Raw genomic sequence first — 26,180 nt, forward strand, 5'->3', positions numbered from 1 at the left:
CCAGGGATACGGATCATGGGTATAGATCGTATGCTGAGGTTATAACTTAGGTAGATAAGTCATATACTGGATAGTATTTGATCCATGGTTGAGGCGTGGTTACGATTGGGTGGGTATCAATCGTAAGGGAGGTTATAACTCGTAAGGGGGTCAGTCGTGACCCTGTGTCGGGTTTTTATGAAATTTAAGTAGGGGTATTCTGGATATTTTCTATTTACCCTAATAAGGACCCACGACTTCTAATACACTTAGGAGGTTATTTACCCTATTATTTTATTCTTAAACACATAAAAACTCTTCTGAAACATATCATAATTCTCTCAAGAGCTTTTAGGCCAAAGAGCTGGTGTTTCAACTAAGGGATTACTTTGGGGCTTGTCTTGGTCAATTCTTTCCATCTTTTCAACCTTCTTGGTTTAAGGCATGATTCTCTTCCCTAATTGCAATTTCAATTAAAGGCATGGTTACATGGTTGATTTCATGATTTTTCTCTTGCATGATTATGGTTTTCAACTATTGATTTGGGGGTTTTGATGTTAAATACTTAGTTATGATTTCCTATGGTTTTAATTATGTTTTCTATGTATTAACGGTGGTTTTGGAAAATTGAAAAGTATGGTAATGGTTTAATGGTAATGTAATTTAGTTTTGGTTATATTATGCGCCCAAGGTGTTTGATAAAATGTTTATAAAGATATGTTCATTGCATTGGCTTATTTTAATGAAACTCTTGCTTGTTTTCAGCTTATATATGAAACCTTAAATGTTTTCAAATGGTTTGCAAAGGCTTAAGGCTAATTGTTTATGCTTGTGAAGGACATGGAAGTCTCCCAAGAGGTTTAATATGGCTAATGATAGGGAACTTGAATGTCCCCATAATCTAAATGGTTTGGCTATGGATAATACTTGCAAGTATGGCGGTATGACGATACCACTGGTTTATTGAATATCCTTGGTTAATAAATGGATAATTGGATTGTTTTTTAATGGTTTTAATTGGGTATTAATCTTGGAAAGTGTATGCTAAGCCGTGGAAGGTGGCGGCTGCTAGTGTTCACCCACTATTTTGTATACTGGCGGTTGCATACCTATGCTATGCATGAACCAGCCGTTCGAAACCTTCTTCATAGTACTTGATTTGGGGACAGCTTATTATACTAAAGTGGTAAGCTTTCATCCTTTCGGAAGGCATCATTTTATGTTGGACGTCCTTAGACATTTTACTTTCTTTTCGGATATTGGTTTTGGCCATGGTTGGGGGTATGTCCAAACCGAATATTTGTATTCTATTGGATAGAGGATTTGTGGTACTTCGGGGGTTGGTATGGGCAGGATCGACATTAGTGTCGGCCTTGGCATTGGAATAAGTTGGAAGGATGGCATTATCGAACATAATTTCCTACCATTTCATCGTAATACATTTTGGGTTTGATTATCATATTATTTTGATAATTTCTATATGGTTTGGTATGGTATGGATGGTTGATTTGGTATGGTTAGACTCGGTTGGGTCGGTCATGACTGTGACCCTATCCCAGAGTCTTCATCAGAGCATTACGTAATCTTGTTATATGCTCGAAATTCAGTTCATCTATGGTTGTTTAAGGTGGTTGGGTTGGGTTAAGGGTGCAGTACCCGATCCTGGTTGGACTTGGGATATCCATTACGACAAGGTCCTGATTTGGGCTGCATCATCTGGTGATATATGTATGTTTATGAGTATTTAGTGTATATTATTTGGTAATGGTAATTGTGATGATATTGATACCCGACAAGACCGGAGGATACTATTATGATAATATTGATACCCGACAAGGCCGAAGAATACTATTATGATGATATTGATACCCGATAAGGCCGAAGAATACTATTTGATGATATTGATATTCGGCAAGACCAGAGGATACTATTGTGATGATGTTAATACCTAATAATGACAGAGGATATATTGATGATATGTTGATACTCGGTAAGTTCGGAGGTTGATTACGATGATGATGGTCCTGATGAGGACAGTTATGATGATTTATGACATTGATGTGTATTTTGCATTTATTCATGTATGCGCATTGCCTGTCACCAGTATGCACCTATGTCTATCAGCCGATATGAGACTATTGCATAGATATGGGTGAAGAATATGCCTTGTGTTATTGTATATTGATTGAACCTTTCGAGCCTGGGGCGATGGGCTCGGCTAGGTATTTGGTTGTTTGGAGTAGCCAGTTATTCACGTTGTTATTGATATTGTTGTTATTATTGTTATGATCATTATTATGGATAGCTTATGTCAGATTGGTCTTTGATCCGGTATCAGGATTTGAGGTATGTTTTTTGCCTCTCCTATCTTATGATGGCATTATTATGCATGATTATTTCATGTCTAGCCATGTGGATTAGAAACTCCGAGTATGATAGTATTAAATCTCGATTTTATTATAATAAGGTCTCAAAATGAGAATATGATGATATAGGTTATGCTTTGATATGACCTCGTATTTTTATTTATATATACCTATATGTATATGTATATATATATATATATATCTAGCTATATGAAGCTATCATACTACTGTATATCCCTTCCTTTGTTCTTCATATTGTATAGTCATTTCTTTGTCTTGTATATTACTATATATATTTTTCTTTTGCTCTTTATTCGTATATTGACCTGGAATATATGGTATAGCATTGACGTATATTGAATATAGCTGGAACAGGATAGTTTACCCTGATACTTCCTTAGTTTTATTATGTTAGACTCTTGGACATGAACAAGATAGTTATTCTTTTTTACCTCATTGACTTGTCATATTATTTCTGAATTCTTGGGTATAGTTTTCATTCTATTTATATGTTGTATATATCTGCTTTATCTTTAGCCTACTGAGTACCATTCATTTGGTACTCATACTACACTTCTGCAACCTGCAAATCGTAGTACGGGTTATTGTTGTTGATGTCTGCATTGTGCGGAGCAGCCCTGGTTAAGAGACTTAGAGTGAGCTCCTAATGTTCAAAGCATTACTTATCTCTCTCTTATGTAGTAGACTAGTCTTTAAGTTGTATTCGGAGATAAATTATATCAATGCATATCTCTTGATATTTCATTTTTGTATTCTTTTTACATTAAAAGTTCTTATACTAATACCATCAGGTTTTGGGATTCTTCTATATATTAATCTTTATTTCATATATTCCGTATTTTTTTCTTATATTATTGAGTAGTCCATTACTAGCCCTTCCCGACTGCGGATTGGCTTGCCTACTGGTGGATTATGGTATTCCTATCATGACCTGAAGAAATTGAATCATGACACTACTCTAACCATTTCTTCTTCAAACACCCCACCCCTGTTTTCTTCTCCAAATTTGCACTAACCTCACCCCCTTCCACCTTCTTCAACCCATATTCAGCCTTTTTTTTTGAATTTTCATTAGTAATTTTTTAGACTTAGATTGAGTTAAATTTTTGCTAATGATCTTTTTATTTTCAGTCTCAATTTATTCAAAAAAAAAAGTTTCACAAATCTCTTTTGCATTTTCTGTAAGTAAGTTAGCCTCTTCTTTATCCATTCATGTGAAATTGTAATAATATGAATCCTTCAATAAATTCTTTATTGATTTCTCTCTCTTTGGTGTTTGAGTTTAAAAAATCTGCTAAAAATCAATATAGATTAAATACTACACGAAGGAGAAAAATACAATTACAATATTTTGATTTCAAAAAGTAACTAATTCTCATAAAATACAAGACTAATTATTTTTTAAAATCACAATATATATTAATGTGATTTTTTTGTTTGAGAAAATTTAAATTCCAGTAGGAATAAAGTTTTGATTATTTTACACTCTTTATTAATCGTGAAGAAAGAATTTTTTTTTCAATAAAATAAAATAAAGAAGATAGGGATTTAAGTGTAGAAGAGGTGAAGGTGAGTTTGAAGAAGGAGAAAAGAGGTTGTAAGAATTTTGAAAGAAGAAAGTGGGTTGAGGGTTTACATAAGAAGAAAGAGGGTGGGGGAATGGGGAGAAGAAAGGGAGTGGAATAGGGAAATATTTTTCTTTTTTATATATAGTGAGATTTACATTTATGTTTTAAAAAGGTAAAATGCGTTTTTTTTCCTTTTCTTTTAATGTTGCGACAGTATTAGAAGTGATATTTAATTAACTTAAAAATTGTTTAAGAGAGTATTTAAATATCTATAAAATTAAAGTTCTAAAGTAAATTAAGCGGATAAATTTAAAAATGTTTTGATGTCTAAATAAAAATATAAGAAAATTATCATATTATCTGTTTGTAAGAACAAGTCGTTCAATTTGTCCCTTCTTCGATATTATGAGAAGGTTCATTTTTTAGCTATGACCAGGCCTTATTTGTTTGCAGTTCAGATTTCAGACCATTAAATATATGTTTTATTAAGCTAATTGGTTTTAATCATTCAAATCTATAACAAAGTTTTAATAAGTCTGAAGAGATATTCTGGTGTTTGATAATATTCACCACTCTATTCATAATTAGCAGTCACCACCACTAACCACCTCTGTCACCGCTATCATTGTCAACCACCACCCACCACTATTGTCAACCGCTACCACACCTACTACCTCTATTATTCTAGTATATTCATCGCCACCACCACCATCGACAACACCACTATCATCAACCACTACCGGTCAATCCCTACTACTGACCAATTCATCTGTTACAACTAGCACCACCATTAACTATCACTAATACATCACAACCTTCACACATTCTTCGACCGCCACCACCATTGTCACTAGTAACGCCATCTCTACTACCACTTCAACCACTACCATCACTACAATTTATCTCTACTAACAATCATCTCCACTATTCCAACAAACAACATCTCCAACTAACACCAACACATCATCAACCATCGTGCATTCATGTTTCAGCCAACACAATTAACACCTCAAACTACAAACGTCAAACGTCACATCACAATCACCACCACCACCATAAATCGCTACCATCATAACAGTCACTATAACACCAACCATCACAACTATCACCACCAACATTATTTATCACTAACATCAATCATTGTTACCACAACCACCGTTAAAAACCATCTCCACTATCACTAACAAATATAAATATTTTTTCTCAATCAACTAATAATTTTGTTGTATTAAGTTACATACTTTTATAATATATAATTAATTTTTTATTTGAATTGTATTTTTTATTTTATTATATATACAAATAAAATTTTTTGCACATTCAGATGTTGAAAAACAAATAATCTTAATCATTCAATTTTCAAATTCAAAGACAATATCTTAATCAATTTTCAAATCCAAAGACAATATCTTAATCATTCAGATGTGCATTCAAATTCAGACGTCTGAATCTTAAAAAAAAAAAATGCAGCTTATAAGATGGTTTTCAACAATTTTTCCATGTAATTTTCTCGGAAAAACACCCCAACTGTTTTATTCATAGTAAGATAATATACATGGACAGTATGTGTGTGTATGTGAAAATTTTTACCATGTATGAGATATATTAACTCATACTTGTATAAGACATTCTCTTATTCGCATGTACTCTAATGGGACCCATTTACAAGCAAAGAGAATCATGCCTTTTTTTTGGTCAATTTCTTTGTCCCTTTTCTCTTTTTACTTGCTCCTCTATATTTTTTTTTTTAATTTCAATTTTCGTTCAAAATATTTTATTTTTCTTATTTTGTTGTATGAATTTTAAAGAAATTTCATAGAAAGAGTTTATGTATCATTTTTGTGACATAATTTAGAATATTTTCGTTTTAAAAGTTTAATATTGAAGAATAATTTTGAAAACTTTAATTTGCTGGCCTAATTAGGGGAGGCTTTTATTCGTGTAGTAACTTTTAATCGATTTTCTTTGTATTGATATATGAATTTTAAGTAGAATTGTTCATATTTTGCTTTGCATGAATTTTCGATTAAAATCAAACTCAAATTAATTTAGTTAATTTTTAATTAATTAAATCAACTTAAAATAAATATAATACATATTTATTGGTTTGATTATTGTTTTAATTTATTTTGTAGTTTCTAATAATGCTATTTATCCCTTATTCTTTTGCCATTAGGAAAAAAATTCATTAGTTGTTGCTAATCAAAATTATGAACTATCTTTTTTGTATGATGATTGTAATTTTCTTGAATTATAAATATTGTCTTAACGTCGATAAGATTTAATTAGGTGAATTGGATTTATAAAAAATATAAAAAATATTGAAATAAAAATCTCAAAATTTTTCTTCAGATTAATTGATTTTGATTCATGTTTCTCTTTTAAAAATATGTTTAAGCCTATACCTATCAGTTTGTTTGAATAAATTTAACAGTGATAAATTTTGATGAAAAATTATACAAAATATTTTGAAATTATTTATAAAAATTGATACATTTCTTATTTCATATAAATAATTATAATATTAGTCAATTTAAACATAACCAATTTTAAAAAAATAAATCAAACAAAACTATCAATTTATTTAATTAATATAATTTTTATTCAGTTTAATTTTAAATTAAGCCGGGGGTCTATCAGAAACAGTCTTGCTACTTCTTCGGAAGTAGTGGTATGGACTGTGTACATCTGATTCCCAGATCCTACTATGTGGGAATACATTGGGCTTGTTGTTGTTGTTGTAATTTTCAATTAAAACGCAAAGGAAATTAAAAATTTAATTATGAAATTATTTTAAAAATAAATAATTATAGTCTATATATATTATAGAATTAATTTAAAATTGATGAAAAAAGGAAAAAAAGTGAAAGAAGAAAAGTGGAACAAAAATTTGAGATAATATACCGGATCTCACGTAATAAGCTAGCTCTAAAAATTTGAATTCGGCAGTTTTTGTGCATAACACAGGAACATATAAAATTTTGGATCAAAAATATTAGGATAAGAAAAACAATAAAATTTGAAAAAGAAAGAAATGGAAAGGGTAATTCAATTGAAGAAAAGTTAAAATTATCAGAACCATTTAGTACAAAAAATAATAAAAAGTTGGAATGAAGCAAAAATAGTAGATACTCTAGGAGTAAGAATAAAATTTTTACAATAATGGTATGGAAACCTATGTGAAAAATATAGAGAAGAAATAAAAATAGAAAAAACATTTATAAGAAATTTAGCATGTTGCAAAGATAAAATAACACCTCTGCTCTATCCTTAATCAGAGGTCGAGGGTTCGATCCTGAGTATGAAGAAAACTCTATCGCGATAGATCCTGGGTATGAAGAAAAATCTGTTGCGAGCGCTGCCACCTTATGAAGAGAGCCTTATATGATTTTATATGTCATATGATAAGAGTCCGTTTGGATAAGAATAAAAAAATAATTTTTTTTGTTTAAGTGATTAAAAGTTTAAAATAAGTATTTATAAATTCTGTTGCGAGTGTTGCCACCTTATGAAGAGAGCCTTATATAATTTTATATGTCATATGATAAGAGTCTGTTTGGATAAGAATAAAAAAATAATTTTTTAGTTTAAGTTATTAAAAGATTAAAATAAGTACTTATAAATTAAGCAAATAAGTGTTTGGATAGAAGTACTGAAACTAAAAAAAACGGTTAATATGTTTGGTAAGCAAACCATGTTAAACACTTTTTTATTGTTAAAATAACTTAAATGTCCTTAAAGTTGTTGACACCATAAATAAGGTGAATTATTTATAATTTATAATTCTAAAATAAATTTTTTGAACAAATCTTCAATGTAATAATGGATTCGATAAAAACAAAGAAAAAAATGAAGAGGAAATTGGAGGGAAGTGATGAAGCGAAACGGCACAGAGAAAAAAAAAATTATATATTTAAAAGTTATAAAAAAAGTTATATATTTAAAGGTTATAAATTTAGGATATTATTGAAATTAGAAAGAAAATATAAGGATATAAAGATAAATGTTTTATTCAAATCTAAAAGAATTTTAATCTAAAAAGCAAAAATTTAGAATACTCAGCTTATCACTTTTTCATTCTTTCAATTAATTTTTAACTTTTTTAAGTAATTTTTAATTTTATCAAATATCTTAAAAAATTAAAATTAATTTTGGTCAAACTTTAATCCTATTCAAACGGTTTTTTAAGTGTGTCTCAAATAAAACACAGTAAAAGTTATCTGCGTACATGCATCACGAGAAACGAGAAGGACCAGTTTTCCTTTGTCTATTTATTTGATTTGACTATTTGTATGTCGACCATGACCAAATAGACGTGAATACAAGTTGGAAAAGTAATCAAAAAACGCTTTGTCCTGTCTTCTCGAACTGCCCAAAACCCCAACTGCTCCTTATAGACTGCCACTCTGATAAACCTCAAAACACCTTCATTTTCAACATATTGTACCCACCCACCCCTTCAAAGTTGGAGCCTTCTGCCATGGGTATTATTAAGGTTTAACTTTAAGCTTCCCCTCTTGCAAATATACATCCCTTTCTCCCATATCTTTCACCCCAATATATCAGTTTTTTCTCTTCATCATGGACTCCCGTCAAATTATTGCCAAGTCCAGACACCGGCACTATTACTCTCCTTTTCCTTCTTGTTTCCGACGCCCTATTGAGGTAGCTGCCGCCTCCGCCGCCGCCTCTCGTCCTCATCCTCAGCCACCAGTTGCTGCCAATCCCAACCTTGTCACCTCCCTCTACAACACCCACCTCGGCCTCATTGCTCTCACTTGGTCCCGCAACCTCTTCGGCAGATCTTTTCACATCCATTTTCTCCTCAACGACTCTGATGGATTTGTTGAGTGCAATAGTACTATGATCTCTTCTCCTCATGATTTATCCCCTTTCCACCTCCACATCAAGCCCTTTGTTTTCTGGAAGAAACAAGGCTCCAAGGAGCTCCATAACAATGTTCACATCTTTTGGGATCTTTCCAAAGCTAAATTCGGATCCGGCCCTGAAGCTCGATCTGGATTCTTCATCGCCGTCATCATTAAAGGAGAAATGGTTCTTCTTGTCGGCGATTTACCCAAAGAAGCTTACTCCCGTACCCGAGCTCGAAAGCCAGAGAAGAATCCGATTCCAAATATGGTGCTTAGGAGGGAACATGTTTGTGGGTACAAACTGTACATAACAAAAGCAAACTTTGGGGGAAAAGAAAAAGAAATATCCATTGATTGCAGAATTGGGGAAGATCCTAGGTTGTTTTTCAGCGTGGATAACAAAAGGACGTTGCAGATTAAGCACTTGAAATGGAAATTCAGAGGCAATGAGAGGATTGAAGTAGATGGGGTTCCCGTACTGGTTTCATGGGATGTGTATAACTGGTTATTTGATGATGACGAAGATGGATATGCTCTATTCATGTTCAAATTTGAGAAATCAAGCTTTGACGACCACCAATTCAATAATGGAATTCAGATGTGGTCCCAACAATCTTGTGGATTTGGATTCGAAACAAAGATGATGAAGAAAGGCGTATTGAGAAGTACTTCATCTTCTTCATCTTTGTCTTCAGCATCTTCAAGCTGTAGCTCTGTAATGGAGTGGGCTAGCACCGAAGAAAATAAATTGAAGGGTCCTTCTGGATTTTCTTTGCTCGTTTATGCTTGGAAGGGTTGAGTTAATTAGTTCCAACAAGGAAATTAAAAGTTGTTACTCATCTTACTGACCTTTTGTTCTCTTTGAAATTAAACTAACCCCATTTATTCATGTTAAATAGTATACTGTAGCAGAATAAACCAGGAAATATTAGGTGTATAGTTTACGTCCTTGCATAGATTTTTCCATCTCTATCTATCTGCTACTGAACCTGCTACTCTCTGTTCTTTAAAACTTATTCCAATGGATTCAATGTAATAACGCTCTTTGAGAAAAATATATTGAAATATACAAGTTTTTCTTTAAATTTGAATGCCTTTAAGTTTACAGATATCCAGTGCTAATTAATTTGTTCACATAAATTCCCTTCTCCTCTAGGGGCTTTAAAGGGTTAAAAGCACCCATGATTTTTGACTTCTATTAATTCTTCAGCACACAGTGGTGAATGTTAAGCTTACGCTTGGTGAAAGTGTATCGACCTTGCGGGTAAATTTGACGATTGAACTTTGTGTTTTTTGGATCATTTTTGCCTTGATGAATTTGAATAACTTGAACTTGATAGAACCATACAATACTAAAACAAGGAAAAATAAGTGTCCCTTTTAATTCGGCAAGTCAATGTACAGTTAGGAAGTAGAAGAGGATCTTTGGTAATGTGATCCAAGTATGATGAGAGTGCTTTGCAAGTTGCAGCTACGAATTGCAGCGGTTGATTTCCAATTTAACTCCAATTTAAAATTTTGAAAATAAAATATATTGAATGTTATGTACCAATTTATTTTACTCAGTTTTAGTTTTAATCAGTTACAAAAAAATGATGAAATTATTTATAATCAATACAAATATCTTAGAGTTATTTTAGATTATAAATTGAAAAATATTAAATTTTATCTCAAAATAAATTAACTCACATAAATTGAGAGGGAGACAACAGCTGTTATGACAAATAAAGATAACTAGATGGTGCAAAAGTATTTACCGTGCAAATGAATAATACTTAAAGCTCTTTTTATAATACTAATTGGTAAAGTGTGAAGTTCTATGTTGTATAGGATCTGTGCTGTAGTGTGTATTGTGCTGATAGGCTGGCGTCGAGCTGTTTAGATTATGATTGAGATTGTAGGGAAATGTTTGCTTTGGAGGAAAAAATTCCTGTAATTCCGACCACTAGCACCATTAGGCATGCATGTGAAGCCGAGTAAAGGGCCTGGCTGGTTGCCCTCCTTTTCTACACCTAATTAAAAGCAAAATTTCGTGATTTTTTATTTCCTTTATCGAAGAGAATCCTATGTCACTTCATTGTAGTAGAATTATTTTGTCATTCCCGATGTTTGACACATTCTATGTTCTCGACTGTTTGTTCTGATAAATATTCTTTGATAAGTTTGCGCAGGTGTGGATTACTTGTTTTAAAACTAAAATTTAAGTACGAGCGTTTGGATTAATTTAAAAAGCATTTCTAAGAATTTTCTTCATTTAAAAATATTTGATTCTTATTCACTTAATTTTTTTTTAAAAAAATATTTATTAGACATTTATTTTATTAAATTAGTCTTATTAATTATATTTTAAAAATATAAATTTAGTTATGTACGTTTTGTTTAGTCATTTAATGATAAGAGTAGTATTGGAAGAACATAATAAAATCCTTTTAATTTCATAAAAGGACAACTAAATTGGAACAAACGTTTTTAGAAAGAGGGACAACTATTTTGAAATGGAGGGTGTCAATTTTCGCACATTTTTGGCGTTTCGAGTCTTCCCACAGCAGCTACAGATCATTTATGACTTGCTGAAACTGTCGGTTCGGTTATCTGGCAGTTCATTTGGGTTTTACACTTATTTTTCTGTTTTGGAGCTTTCTTTGTTAAGGAATTAGTTTTGGATCAAAACTCCTAGTAAAGAACCTTGGATGAGAGCTCCGACGGTGCTACCTGCTCCAAAATATTGATTTTAGGCTGGGGAACCCTTGATTCAGGTCCCAAGGCTTCTGGATTTTGGACTATTGGGTGGATCTTGTGAAAAATGAAACTATAGGTGTGGGGCCCACATTTAGTTGAAACGATCTCAAATGAAAGTATTGATGGTTCCACTGAGTCCGAAATATCGAATTTTGTATGGTAGCTTAGTTCATTTGAGCTCACGAGGTTTCGAACGAATCTCGAGTACTCGATCGAAATTTATTTGGACTTAAAAATCTGATGCCTCAAAGAAGTTGGTGCAACCGCTTAAGCGGTAGTTGCTTCAGTGACCCTGAGCTACTTTAGTGGACTTGGCCATTGTCACAGCTCGCTTTCATGAGTTGTGATGGCACCTGCTTTAACCTGCCAGTAGGTAAGCCAAACCGTAACTCAGAACGACATGTAATGGGATAGTTTGTCAAAAATAGAATAGATACCAGAATTATGCAAGTAATTAGATTACGAGCCATAATATGTAAGAAAGATAGAATCACTATGGACAATTAAGGAGAAAGAGTAAACTATCTCACGACCTAATCAGGTTGGTACAAGAGCCTCTAGCAAAAGAATAAGAGTACTACAAGTATCAATGGACAATATTCTCGAATATAAAGGCCATCTAAAATAGAAGAACAAGAGAAAGTCAACTCCAACCCTGAAAGCCCACCCGATCTCCAAACTCCGAGACCATTACAAGAACAAACATCAATGGCGGTAGCTAGCACTCAAATCTATATTAGAAAAAAAATGAAGAAATGTAGTTTGAGTATCAAAGTAATGAGTATTGAGTAGGCATCATCGACCAATTGAGCAAAATCATAATATAAGTACAATAATATGCGAGATAATAAATTGAGTTAGGGAAAAAGGGCAAACCTGGAATAATGCTCCAAATAGTGAAAGAAAAAAACTGAGCAAATCATATCAAGGAGAATGTATCTAATTATATCATAATTTGGACCCCATAAGCCCAAAAAACACAAATGATGTGTAAGGATCCTTCGAGTCATTTTCTGTAATTCCACTTATTTCCACCGTTAGAGCTTTCCTATAAATACCCTAAGTCATTTATGACTTACTGGGATTGACAATTCTGTTATCAGGTAATTTCTTTGACTTTTAGAGTCAATTCCCTATTTTGTAGTCTTCGCTAGTTCAAATTTGCTATCGAGCAAAAAGTTTAGTCAAACGATATTGTATGTTAAATCTGACAGTTCCAACAACTCTGAAAAATTAATTTTAGGCTAGGTGGACCTTTAGTTCGGGTCCCAAGGCACCCGAGCTCATTTCGAGCTATTGGCAGAAGTTAAGAAAATGGCAAGCTGGGTGTAGGACCCATTTTCTGTCAAACTAACCTCGAATGAAAATTTTGACTGATGCCATTGAGTTCGAAACATAGAATTTGATAGGGTAGCATATCTATTTACGTATACAAGAACCCCAAGAGGTTGGCAGAGACTTGGAAATTTCCAAGTCTCAACTGGTGCTGGTGTACTCACTAATCGCAAGCCTTGGATCGCGATCGCGAAATGGTAGGCACTGGTGAAGGTCACAAAATCGACACTTTCAGCTGCAAAAGTTATACCACGGATAGCGGTACTAGGGTTGCAAATGCGACTTCCGGTAATCACGAATGTGATATGGAAACCAGGGACGGGTATCGCAATTGCGGTACTGTTGTCGCGATTGGGAATCTCTCGTACCTGGGAAGGGTATAAATACCCTATTTTAACCCCTTTTGCCCATTTTCACCCGTCTTTAAGCTAGTTAAATCCTAAATATTGGGAAAACTTAGGATTAGAGCTTGTGGGTGATTTGGGGAGCTAGGATAATGATTATTTTGTGATTCTCCTTCGAATTTGTGGTAAGATTCCTTCCATTCTATGGTTGATTATCCCTTTTCTTCCTTAAAATACCTTAAACTTGGTGGTTTGATTTAGCACCAATGTAGCTCAAATTTTAACTATTTATAAGAAAAATTACTCATTGAGTATAAGGGAATATTGGGTTGTCCTTGAAAATACAATTTCCATAAACGGGACCCACATGGAATTTTTGAGTATTTTTGAATCCAAAGAACAATAGTGTAATATAGGTATCATTATTCTTGCATTGATAAGTATATTGTAATTTTGATAGCATGGCATATTCTGGAAGCTTTTTGGAAGGGGAGATCGGTGATTTAGCGGATTCTTCGAGCTTCTTTGGCATCCAAGTAGGCTAGGTTTTTTCCTCTTCATAGATTGAATTATGTCATAGTATGTTTATGATATCATGGTAAATTTAGGATGGGATTTAGGTGTTGATGATGAAATTTGCAATAATTAGGTTAGTTGAACCTTTTTAGGTTGTCTGAAAATCGTAACTTAGGTGGTTCTGGCGTAGTTGCTTAGGTCCATAGTAGAACTCTATCTTACAACTATTTAAGACTTACTTGATATCTAAAAGTGGTATTATATACCTTAGCCTAGTTTGGGATAGAATTTTTCTTGTAATGTATTTTTGGGGATTTAGAAGTGGGCTCTTCGACCCACCTTAGGACAATATTTATTTTAACTCACGAGAACTTGTATATACTTATTACAGAACTTTAAAACACTTAATAAGGTAATATTATGGAGATTTGGAAGTTGATGGTTGTGATGGGTAGATATTGGAAGTTGATGCTTATTGAAAAATTATGTATATGGCTACTGGTTTAAGTTCAGATATTAATTATAATATTGATGATATATTTAACTGTTAAAGTCCAGATAATGGTTATATATATACCAGTTCGAGTCCGGATATTGACTATATAATTACCTATTCGAGTATGACTATTGATTATAATATTGATATATTTACAGGCTTGAGCCATGCTATTGATTATAATATTGATGATATATCTACCAGTTTTAGTCTGGATATTAGTTATGATATTGGTTATATGATACTGGTTCAAGTCCGGTAATGGAGTATGATGTTAATAAAATGGATATTAGTTCAAGTCCGAAAATGGGTAAAAATAGTTATAGTAGACATGACATGGAAGGATTCTAGTGGTATCATGGAAGATTGAGAAAGATGGTGGTTCGGTTTATGTGTTACTTAATTGTACCATCCAGGATTATGGGGGACTACGTTGGGTTATTTACTTTTTTACACTTATTGGCTTATGGGTGCAATTTTGTAGTTCTAATTGTTTGTTTCTTATGTTATTGTTCTCATTTATTTATTTAATTGTCTACATTGATGTGGGAGTGATTTTTAGGTTTTCCTTCTTTCCTTGTTTTAGTTATGTTATCTTGCATCTTATCGTATTTATATCATGATTTAGCTCAGTTGGTCGATGATGCCTACTAAGTACCTTTGGCTTTGGTACTCATACTATACTTTTGTACCTTTTTGGTATAAACCTGAGTATTAGTTGCCGCCGTTGATTCGAGGATCATACTATAGTAGATTTTGGAGATAGGATGAGCTCTTGGAGTCGGAGTTTCCCCATTTCCTTCTATATATCTAGTCTAGTCTTTTGTTTTGTGACAGATTGTATTGACTATTCTAGAACTTATAATGTGTTGTAGTAGCTCTTGTACTGACTCTACTAGGTCATGGGATGGTTATCTATGTACTGGTTACCCTTTGTCTATCTCTATTGCCTTACTTGTTTATTAATTGCAATGATTGAATTTCACCCTCATAATTTAGGCATTTTCCACCAAGTCAACCCATTATATTTAGCTCTGAGTTATAGTTAAGCTTTTTTACTGGTGGAATAAAGTAGGTTCTATCATGACTCGTAAATTAGGTCACGACAAATTGGTTTCGAAGCCTAGGTTTCACCGATATTGTTGGTACAAGAGCAAGTGTCTAGTAGAGTCCCACAGATCAGAACAATAACATCCTTTCTTATCTTCGAGATGCTATAGGACATTCTTAGGAGTCCTTCACTTCTTTCACTCATTTTGTCCTAAGAGTCTGAGTTGGTTTATAATGCATTTATTTGACTTCACTCTTTAGCAGATGGCTAGGACAGGTGCTATCGCTACACGAGACTAGGGTTCTAAGACCAAGCCTAGGGATTCTAAGACCAAGCCTAGGGATTCTATCGCTGTTCGTGGATGAACTAGAGGTTGTGGACAACCTCGAGATATGTCCCCTATCTAGGGGAAAGGATATAGGGCTTTTATCAGACCTTATTCTCGTTCCTAAGCCAGAGATTCTTCCGCCCCAGCCAGTGGTGTGCTAGGGACTAGCCCAGACTCCACTGAGATATATTTCTTCTTTAGTGCTTAAAGATGCTTTGGTTTAGCTCTTAGGGTTGGTTGGTGGTGCGTTGTCTGATGGTATACAACTTACATATTAGAGTGGTACTGAGGCGAGGGCACAACCTGTAGTTGCGGCTCTCAGAGTTGAGGTCCCTCCTACGTTGGTAGTTGCTCAGTCGATAGTCACTCAGCCAGTGGTTTCCCAGCCTGCTATGTCTATTGAGAAGTAGAAGATGTTGGGCAAATTCTTGAGAATGGCTCCGCCTAGATTTTCTAGTGCACTAGGCGAGGATGCATATGAGTTTCTGATTGCTTTTGAGGATAGGATTTGTAATTTAGGCCTTGTTGAGACTCATGGTGTGGACTACACTACCTTTCAGTTGTACTTAACAACTCGACATTGGAGAAGAAGTCATATTGATTCTAGTCCAACTAGATCTTCTCCTCTGACATGGGCTCAGTTCTTCGAGATTTTTTTGAAGAAGTACATACCTCGCAGTTTGGGATTGTTTGAATAATCACTTCTCAAGATTGGATCAAGGCTCCATGACTGCTGTGAAGTATGAGGTTCATTTTCATAATTTTTCTAGGCATGCTACTTTTATTCTAACTACTTAGTATGAGAGGGTTTGTTGCTTTATTAGAGGATTGAGACATGCCTTTTGTATGTCTACTCAAAGATTGGTTGCTGTAGGTAGGTCTTTTTTGAGGTTTTTTATCACGCTCAAGTGATAGAGAAGATGCATGAAGCCCAAGGGGGCAGCAATAAGAGACCTTAATATTAGGGCATTTTTAGTCGGAGTCGTAGTAGCTCCTAGGTCAAAGGTAGTGGTTCACAGGGTAGGTGCCCTATGCATCAGTCATATTAGTCGTATCAACCTCAGAATTAGCCTAGTATACTTGTCCAGGCAACGCTTTAGATTATTAACGGAGGTTAGCCTTGTGCTAGTAATTTCCCTAGGCAAGGTGGTGGTTGTTCATCAAGGGGTGTCTTCTGGTTATCCTCATCACGGTAGATATTCTAGGTCTACTGAATCTTTTGGTTTTGGAATAACTCATGTGATATGTTATAGTTATGGAGATTTTGGACATTACTCGCATGATTGTCCTAATCGTAGTGTAATTGTTATTGCAGCGTTCAGTATTCCCTCTATTAGAGCAATTCATCCCTCAGCTAGAGGTGGTATGAATGGTTTTAGGGGTGGCCCCTAGGGTGCTCGTAGAGGTTCTCCGACAGGAAGGAAAGGTGGTCGTTCAGGAGCCTAGCCAGGTGGAGGGCATGGTCAGTTGTATGTAGTACCTGCTAATCCTGAGGCTGAGTCTTAGGATGTTGTTGTTACAGGTATGATTTTGGCGTACCGTCAGTTGTCCATTGCTTTATTTGATTTAGGATGCACTTATTCTTATGTGTTTACTTACTATGCTCTACGATTAGAGTTATATTAGGATTTATTATTGTTCCATTATATGTATATACTCTCGTGGGTGATTCTTTAGTAGTGGATCAGATTTTTAGACCATGTGTTGTCACTGTTAGAGATGTTGATACTCATTCTAATCTTAATATTCTAGATAAGGTGGATTTTGATGTGATTTTGGGCATTCACTGGTTATTCCTCTAGCATACGATCATGGATTGTTTTGCCAAGACCATTACCTTAGCCATGCTCGACATACCCCTTAACCATGAACCGATGGGGATTATTTCTTATATGTGTGCTAGGATACTTATCTTGAGGGATTGCGAGTCTTATCTTGCCTATATCATGATGTTATTATAGAGAGTTCGTTACTTGACTCTTTTCCTGTAGATCGTGAGTTTCATGGTGTTTTACCTACCGATCAACTTGGCATATCTCCTGCCCATGAGATTAAGTTTGTTATTGATTTTGAGCCTGGAACTAACCTATTTCTATGGTAATTTAATGTATGTCTCCTGCTGAGCTTAAGGTTCTAAATTCTCAACTTTAGAATCTTATTGGTAAGGGTTTCACTAGACCGAGTGTGTCTCCTTAGGGAGATCCTATTATTATTTGTAAAGTAGAATTATAAGCATCTTAATAAGGTGACGGTGAAGACTTTGAGAGATTATGTTCTTTGGTATAAGTTTTCTATGTTAGAGGTTTGTCTTGAGTTAGTGACATTCCTTGGGCATATGGTGTCTAAGGATCAGATTATGGTAAACCCGGTGAAGATTGAGGCAATTCGTGATTGGGCCAAGCTTACATTTTGGACTGAGGTTCATAGTTTTATCCGCTTTGCTGGTTATTATAGACGATTGGTTGAGGGCTTTGCTACTATTTCAGCACCGATGACCAGATTAACTCAGAAGAAAGTTCCTTTCCGATGGTCTGAGGAATGTAAGTCAATCTTTTATACACAAGAAGCATTATAATACACGGTGAATCACATTATTTCTTATACTTTGAGTCAGCTTAAGGTTCACAAGCGCAACTACCCCACTCATAATTTTGAGTTGGTAGCGGTAGTTTTCATGCTTAAGATTTAGAGGCATTATCTTTATAGTGTGCATTGTGAGATTTTCATAAATCATCGCAGTATTTAATATCTTATGACCCAGAGGGAGCATAATGCTAGGCACCATAGGTGGATGGAGTTATTTAAGGATTATGACATTTCCATCTTGTATCGACCGAGCAAGGAGGATATGGTAATAGATGCCTTAAGTCAGAAGACAGTAAGTATGAGTAGCTTGGCTTGTACTTCAGTTTCTTAGAGGTCATTGGCACTGGACATTCAATCCTTAGCCAACTTGATGGTGCGACATAATATTTCAAAACGTAGAAGGATTCTCGCGAGTGTTGAAATTAGGTCCTCCCTATTTAAGCAGATTTAGGGTCGTCGGTTTGAGGATAATAGACTGTATCCTCTATTATCAGGTGTTAAATGGCGAGTCCAAGAGGGTTACTATAGATTTTGAGGGTATTTTGAGAATTGATAGCTGTATTTGTGTTTCATTGATTAATGACTTGATTTAGTTGATTTTACACGAGGCTCATAGCTCTAGCTATTCCATTCATCCGGGTACAACTAAGATATATAGAGATATGAGACATCATAATTAGTGAAGTGGCATAAAGCGAGATGTCCGATATTTGTAGCTTAGTACTTGTGTTGTCAGTAGGTGAAGGCTGAGCATTGGTGACCTGGTGGATTGATTAGACGTTTTTCATTCCCGAGAGAAAATGGAAACGGATAATCATAGGTTTTGTTTGTGGTTTGCCTCACACTTCCAAGGTTCTGATGGTATTTGGGTCATTGTGGACTGGTTGACCAAGTCGGCACATTTCATTCCTATTTAGATATCCTTCAGTGCCGAGAGGGTAGCCCGTATCTATGTGCATGAGATAGTTTATTTGCATGGTGTGCCTATATTAATCATTTTGAATGAAGGTTTAGTGTTTACTTCTGACTTTTGGAGAGATTTCCAGAAGGAGTTGGATACTTATGTGGATCTTAGTACAATCTTCCATCTATAGACAAATGGACTGTAGGAGCTGACTATTCAGGTTTTCGAGGATATGCTTTGAGCTTGTGTTATGGATTTCAGAGGTCACTGGGAGCAACACTTAGACTTAGCAGAGTTCACATATAATAACAATTATCATTTGAGTATTGAAATGACACCTTTAGAGGCTTTATATGGTAGGCGATATCGTTCCCCGATTAGATGGTTTAAGATTTTAGAGGTTAGACCTCATGGTATTGACTTAATTCAAGAGTCATTGTATAGTGTTAGGGTGATTTAGGATAGGTTGAGAGCAGCTCGGAGTAGGCAGAAGGCTTATCAGGATGTAATCTTCATGCCTTGAGATTTGGAGTTGGTGATCGGCTATTCCTCCATGTGTCACCCATGAAAAGTGTGATGATGTTTGGGAAGAAAGGCAAGCTCAACCCCAAATATATTAATCCTATTGAGATTCTTTGCACATTTGATGAAGTGGCTTATATGTTAGCCTTACCTCTAGATTTTTCTACTGTCTATTCGATTTTCCATGTTTCCATGTTGCAGCGGTAAATTATTGGTTCGTCTTATGTGCTTAGACGGGACTCAATCTAGTTGGATGAGTGGTTGACCTTCATGGAGGAGCCTATGTTATTTTGGCTGGTCATGTCAGGTAGTTGTACACTAGGGAGATTCCTATAGTTAAGGTTTAGTAGAGGTACTGTCCAGTAGATGAGGCTAATTAAGAGATCGAGAACGAGATGCAGACTTAGTATCCTCACCTGTTTAAGACTTGAGGTACATCCTCATCCTTGACTTTTACGGCGAAGTCCTTTTAATACTGGCTGTTGTAATGACCCTTTAGGTTATTTTTTGCCTTTCTACTTATTTACGTTGTTAGAGATTTCCTACATATGCCCCAAGTCATTTATGACTTACTAGAACTGGTAGTTGGTTATCAGGCAATTCATTTTCTTTTAGATCCAATTCCCTATTTTAAATCTTCATTGGTTCAAATTGACTACCGAGCAAAAACTTTAGCAAAACAATCTTGTATGCTAAATAAGACTGTTCCAATAGCTCCGAAGTATTAGTTTTAGGCTAGGTGGACCTTTGGTTTGGGTCTCGATGCACCTAGGCTCAATCCGATCTATTGGTCGAATGTTAAGAAAATGGCAAGTTGGGTATGAGACCCATTTTTTGTTAAAACTACCTCAGATGGAAATTTTGACTACACCATTTAGTCAGGAATGTTGAATTTGATAGGGTAGCATAGTCCATTTGCATATAAAGGATTTTGAATGAACCTCAAGGGGTTGGCGTAGACTTGGAAATTTCCAAGTCTTAGCTGGTGCTAAAGCACCCGCTACTTGCGAGCATTAGATTGCGATCGCAATCTGGAAAGCATCGATGGAAGTTGCTAAAGCGACACTTTTAACCGCAAAAGTAATATCTCGGGCAACGGTACTAGAGTTGTAAGGTGGGTACCGCGCGATCGCAGTACTATTGCTACAATTGCGACTCTCATGTACTTGGATAGGGTATAAATACCCCATTTTGGTATTTTTTGCCCATTTCTTACTCATCTTCAAGTTAGTTAAACCCTAAATATTAGGAAAACTTGAGGGTGATTTGGGGTGCTTGAGGGTGATTTGGGGAGCTTGGATAACGATTATTTCGCAATTCTACTTCGAATTTGTGGTAAGATTCCTTCAATTTTATTGTTGATTTTCCCTTTTCTTTCCTAAAATCCCTACAATTTTGTGGCTTACTTTTGCACCAATGTAGCTCGTAGTTCACCCATTTTTGTGGGAAATTACTCCTTGAGCATAAGGAAATGTTGGGTTATCCTCGAAAATGTGATTTTCGTAAATGGGACCCACATGGGATTTTTGAGTATTTTGGACCCGAAGCACAATAGTACAATATGGATATCATTGTTCTCGCAATCATGAGTAGATTGTGATTTTGATAGCGTGGCATCTTACAAAAGTTATCGGAAGGAGAAATCAATGATTTACTAGATTCTTTGAGTTTTCTTCGGCGTCCTGGTAGGCTAGGTTTTTCTCTCTTCATAAATTGAGCTATGTCATAGTATGTTTATGATATTATGGTAGATTTTGGATGGTATTTAGGTGTTGGAGATTAAATTTTCAATACTTGGGTTAGTTGAACCTTTTTAGGCTGTTCAAAAATCGTAACTTATGTGGGTTTGGCTTAGTTGCTTAGGTCCTTATCAGAACTCTATCTTAGGGCTAATTAATACTTGCTTGACATCTTAAATTGGAATTAGATACTGTAGCCTAGTACAGGGTTGATTTTTCCTTGTTTCATATTTTTAGGGATTCAAAAGTGGGCTCTTCGACCCACCTTAGGCCAAGGTTCGTGTTAACTCGTGAGAACTTGTATACACTTGTTAAATACCTTGAAACTGCGGACTAAGGTAATATTGTGGAGATTTGGCACTTGATGGTTGCGATAGGTTGATATTGGGAGTTGATACTTATTGATATATTATGTATATGATTATCGATTTGAGTTTTGATATTGATTATAATATTAATGATATATTTACCAGTTCACGTCCAAATAATGATTATATATACCAATTTGAGTTCGAATATTGACTATATGATTACTCGTTTGAGTCCAACTATTTTTTATAATATTAATATATATACCAGTTCGAGTTCGGCTATTAATCATAATATTGATGATATATCAACCGATTTGAGTCCGACTTTTACTTATGATATTGAATATATGATACCAGTTTAAGTTCGGAAAATGGAGTATGATGTTGATAAAAGGGGTATTAGTTCAACTCTATAAATAGGCAAAAATGGTTATAGTGTGACATGACATAGACGGATTCTAGTGGCATCATGGAGTATGAAAAATGAGGGTGGTTCTGTTTATGCATTACTTGATTGTACCCTTCAAGCTTCTGGGGGCTTGCGTTGTGTTATTTACTTTTCCATACTTATTGGCTTATGACGGCTAATTTTTTAGTTATAATTGTTTGTTCTTTATGCTATTATTTTGATTTATTTATTTAATCGTGTACATTGATATAGGAGTGATTATTAGGTTTGTCCCTCTTTCCTTGACTTAGCTACGTTATCTTGCATCTTATCATATTTATATCATGATTTAGATCAGTCGAACGATGATGCCTACTGATTTCGTGTGGTTTTTGACTCATACTACACTTCTGTACCTTTTTGGTGCATATTCAAGTACTAGTTTCCGCCGTCGATTTGAGGATCATGCTGTGGTGGATTTTGGAGATAGGGTGAGCCTTTGGAGTTGGAGTCGCCCATTTCCTTCTATATATCTGTGTCTAGTCTTTGGTTTTGAGAGAAATTGTATTGACTATTCTAGAACTTGTGGTGCAATGTAGTAACTCTTGTAGTGACTCTACTAGGTCATGGGATGGTTATCTATGTATTGGTTACCTTTTGTCTATATCTATTGTCTTACGTATCTATAAATTGCAATTATTGAATTTCACCCTCTAAATTTGGGCATTTTCCACCAAGTCATGCTATTGCATTTAGCTCCGGGTTACAATTTGGCTTACCTACTGGCGAGATAGAGTTGGTTCCATCATGACTCATAAATCAGATTGTGACATGATGTGCCATAGTTTCATGGCATTGTCTATGCTTATAACAATGAAATTATGCAAGTACTTAGGTCCTTTTGTTATATGTGTTGTGCTTTTGTGTTTTTTCCACAGGAAAATAAGGTCGAAAGTGAGTAGAATGACAAAGGAAGAAAAAGCTCAAGAATTGTTGTCTACTGCTTGGACAATGAGTCGTTGATGACGCTGCAAGTCATCTAAGTCGTTGGGTAAACAATGGAGAAATAAAAATAGAATACTGAATTCAACACTAACTATGACTTGTAGGAGCTGATTACGAGTCATTGTGGAGGTCATTCTAAGAAAAAGAGAGACACAATCGTGGAATACAAATTTGCTAATAGGGAAAAGAATGCAGGTAACGAGTCGTAGGATCTGACTAAGACTCATAGTGAAGGTCAGTCTAAGCATATGTAGCTTAAGTTCTACAAGCTGAAAAAGGTACTGGAGAGGAATCAAGTCAAGCAGTGGATCATCTAGTGATGTGACAAGTCGTCACCAGTTGCATTGAAGGCCAGGATACGGAGCGACAGTGAATCGTCATCAGTCCAGACGACTCATTGTTTGAAGCATTACCATTGCCGACCTTATTTTCCTATTTAGTTTTAGTTAGGTTTTTAGGTTTTGTTGTGTAACTATAAATACCCCATTGATGTTTTGTTATTAGCTTTACACACTTTACATACAACATTATATTGTGCTTTGAGATATACTTTTGATCTTGAAATTCTTGTTCTTGACTTTTACGGTTTGATATTGATTTGAGATTTTGGTTTTCATTCTTAATTTATTGTGAGATTAGTAATATGCTTTCTATTATGAATTCTATGGCTATTCTTACAAACATGAGCGGCTAAATCTTTTAACTAGGGCTTTGGGAACCCTCATGGAATAACGAAGTAGAGGAAGTGAAAAGTCTTTCTTGACTGGTGTTAATGCGTTTATTGTGGTTTTATTCACATTGATTACTTTTTAGCAACTGCATATGCTAAGAACCCGCCCATATTTGACACTAATTGGAGAGAGAGGTTCAGATTAATAAAATAAGATCACAACAGTAATTTGAAGCTACCACCCTTTATTTAATTAACTCAAGATCGAGAGGAGATAGTTAATCTGAGATCTAGGAGAAGAGATAGTAATTCGACACTCTGAGTCCAAGATGAGATAAGTGAAATTTACCAAAGGATGTCGAGAGACGATTGGTGATATATAACTTGTTGGATTATGTATGAAAATCACCAAAATAGTTTGATAAGCACGATAAGTTTGTGGAGTTAGGAAGTCAGGAGGAACACAGTCCTAGTATTTGTTGTATATTGATTTCAACCTAGAGTGTTCAGATTTGTTACTATTGCTACTGTTATTACAAAATCCCCCTATTTACTATCTGCACTTTCCGACTACATCAATAAGTTCTTGATAGGATTCATTTTATTCCTGTGGTTTTGACTCCAACCTGTTTTGGGTTCTTTATTTGACAACGACCGTGTTATACTTTTTAGGAGGTGTAATTTGAGCGACATCAACAAACAAAAGTATATAATCATGTGAACCCCTGTAAGCCCAGTGGATTTAATAAGGACGAAATAATGACCATAAATATCCCAACCATATCTTGAAACCATACTTGTGAATTCTCCCATACCATACACACCAGACTCGAATCAGTTCCATAACCGTCAGAAGTAACCTCTCAATGTTAGACTCAGATCGAAAATATTATCTCATATGTCAAACTTAAATTGAAAGTAATATCATGAAAATTGGACTCGAACCAAAAAGTATTATTATTGTAAATGCAGGAATCAATCCGGTCTTAATATCATAATCGCTGGACTCGAATTGGTCGTAGTATCATAATCGCCGGACTCAAATCTGTCACAATAAATCCAAAGTACACGCCTAGAACAAGTCAAAGTATGACTAAATCCTCCTCAATCTCAATAATGTAGACATGATGACGTAAAAGGGGCCTATGAAGTCTATAAGGAACAAATTATTGTTTCTACCTAAAGTGGGAAGGAGGGGCCCATATCTACACCCAAAAGTCTGTTCTAAGGCAATTTTTACCCCAAGCTAGTCTAATGTCCCAAAAATCCCACTATGAGGTGTTAAATAAGTTTCATTGAGTCCTAAGATAACAATTCAACCTAAGAAACGAATAGTTAGGTCAAATCTGCCTAAATACGGTTCACTAACCGGATCAATAAGCTATATTACGCTAACTATTCTACCAAGTTAGAATTCCCAACCTAAGACGAGCACAATATCATACCAATACCACAATAAAACTCAATATAATAGAATAGTAAGCCTAGCCTACCTGGATGCTGATGAATGCCCGATAAATTTTGCTAAATTAGAGATATTCCCTTTTGAGAGACTCAACACGATGCCATGCTATCAAAATAGTGATATACCCATTAATACGAGAATAATGATGCCTATATTGCATTTTAATGCTTTTGATACAAAACCAAATAAAAATCCCATGTGGGACCTATTTGCGGTATCACACATTTAAAAACATCAACACGTCCCCCTATACTCAAGGATCATTTATCCGCAAGAATGAAAAAATTTTGAGCTCAAATGAAATCACAATCAACCCATCTAGAAGCTTGAAAATTATGACTAAATCATGGAATTAAATCAAGAATAGATGAAAACTTACAAGGATTAGGTTGAGAAAATGAATTTTTCGATCTCACAAACACCCTACGATCATTCAAGGATCAATATCCCAATTTCTCAGACTATTTAGGGCTTCAACACTCTTAGAAATTGGAGAAAATGGGAAAACATTGGGTGACGGCTGAAATAAATGTCCCTACGTTTATGGATTAAGCAGTTGTAGCTAAAGCGGTAGATAGTCGCTTAATTGACATCCGCGCAGGGCCTATCTCCACTTTAGCAAACAACATGTCACTTTAGCAATGTCCGCTAAAGAAGTCAAGCCTTAACTTTAGAGATAGGGAGGGAACCAGCCTTGACTGCTAATCCGACCACTTCTTAAGCGACTAAAAGTCCTCTTAAGAAGTTGTTCCAGCCGAACTTGGGGTTTGCCAAGTTTCTATCAACTCCTCGGGATTTGTTTGGAATCTCGTGAACGCAAATGAACTATGTTACACAATTACATCCCACTTTCTGGACTCAATGATTCTATCAAAATTTCCATTCGGAGTTATTTTAATGGATTGTAGGGCCATACCCAAGGGCAAGTTTTACCAAAATCCATCTCATCACCTGAAACAAGTTCGGAGGCCTCGAC

At 35.0% G+C, this 26,180-nt stretch overlaps 1 protein-coding gene across 1 annotated transcript; it reads left to right on the forward strand.

Annotated features, from left to right (window-relative positions):
• Positions 1-8,182: 8,182 nt before the first annotated feature.
• Positions 8,183-9,890, forward strand: LOC107838949. The gene has a single exon (XM_016682243.2). It carries the CDS (start codon positions 8,516-8,518, stop codon positions 9,602-9,604), a length of 1,089 nt encoding a protein of 362 aa, XP_016537729.1. The 5' UTR covers positions 8,183-8,515; the 3' UTR covers positions 9,605-9,890.
• The last annotated feature ends 16,290 nt before the right edge of the window (positions 9,891-26,180 follow it).

This window comes from Capsicum annuum, chromosome 8, assembly GCF_002878395.1.
Source record: "Capsicum annuum cultivar UCD-10X-F1 chromosome 8, UCD10Xv1.1, whole genome shotgun sequence".
NCBI classification, from domain to species: domain Eukaryota; kingdom Viridiplantae; phylum Streptophyta; class Magnoliopsida; order Solanales; family Solanaceae; genus Capsicum; species Capsicum annuum.

Excerpts from the sequence above, each read along its gene's own strand:
- LOC107838949 (XM_016682243.2), top strand. The coding sequence starts at position 8,516 with ATGGACTCCCGTCAAATTATTGCCAAGTCCAGACACCGGCACTATTAC.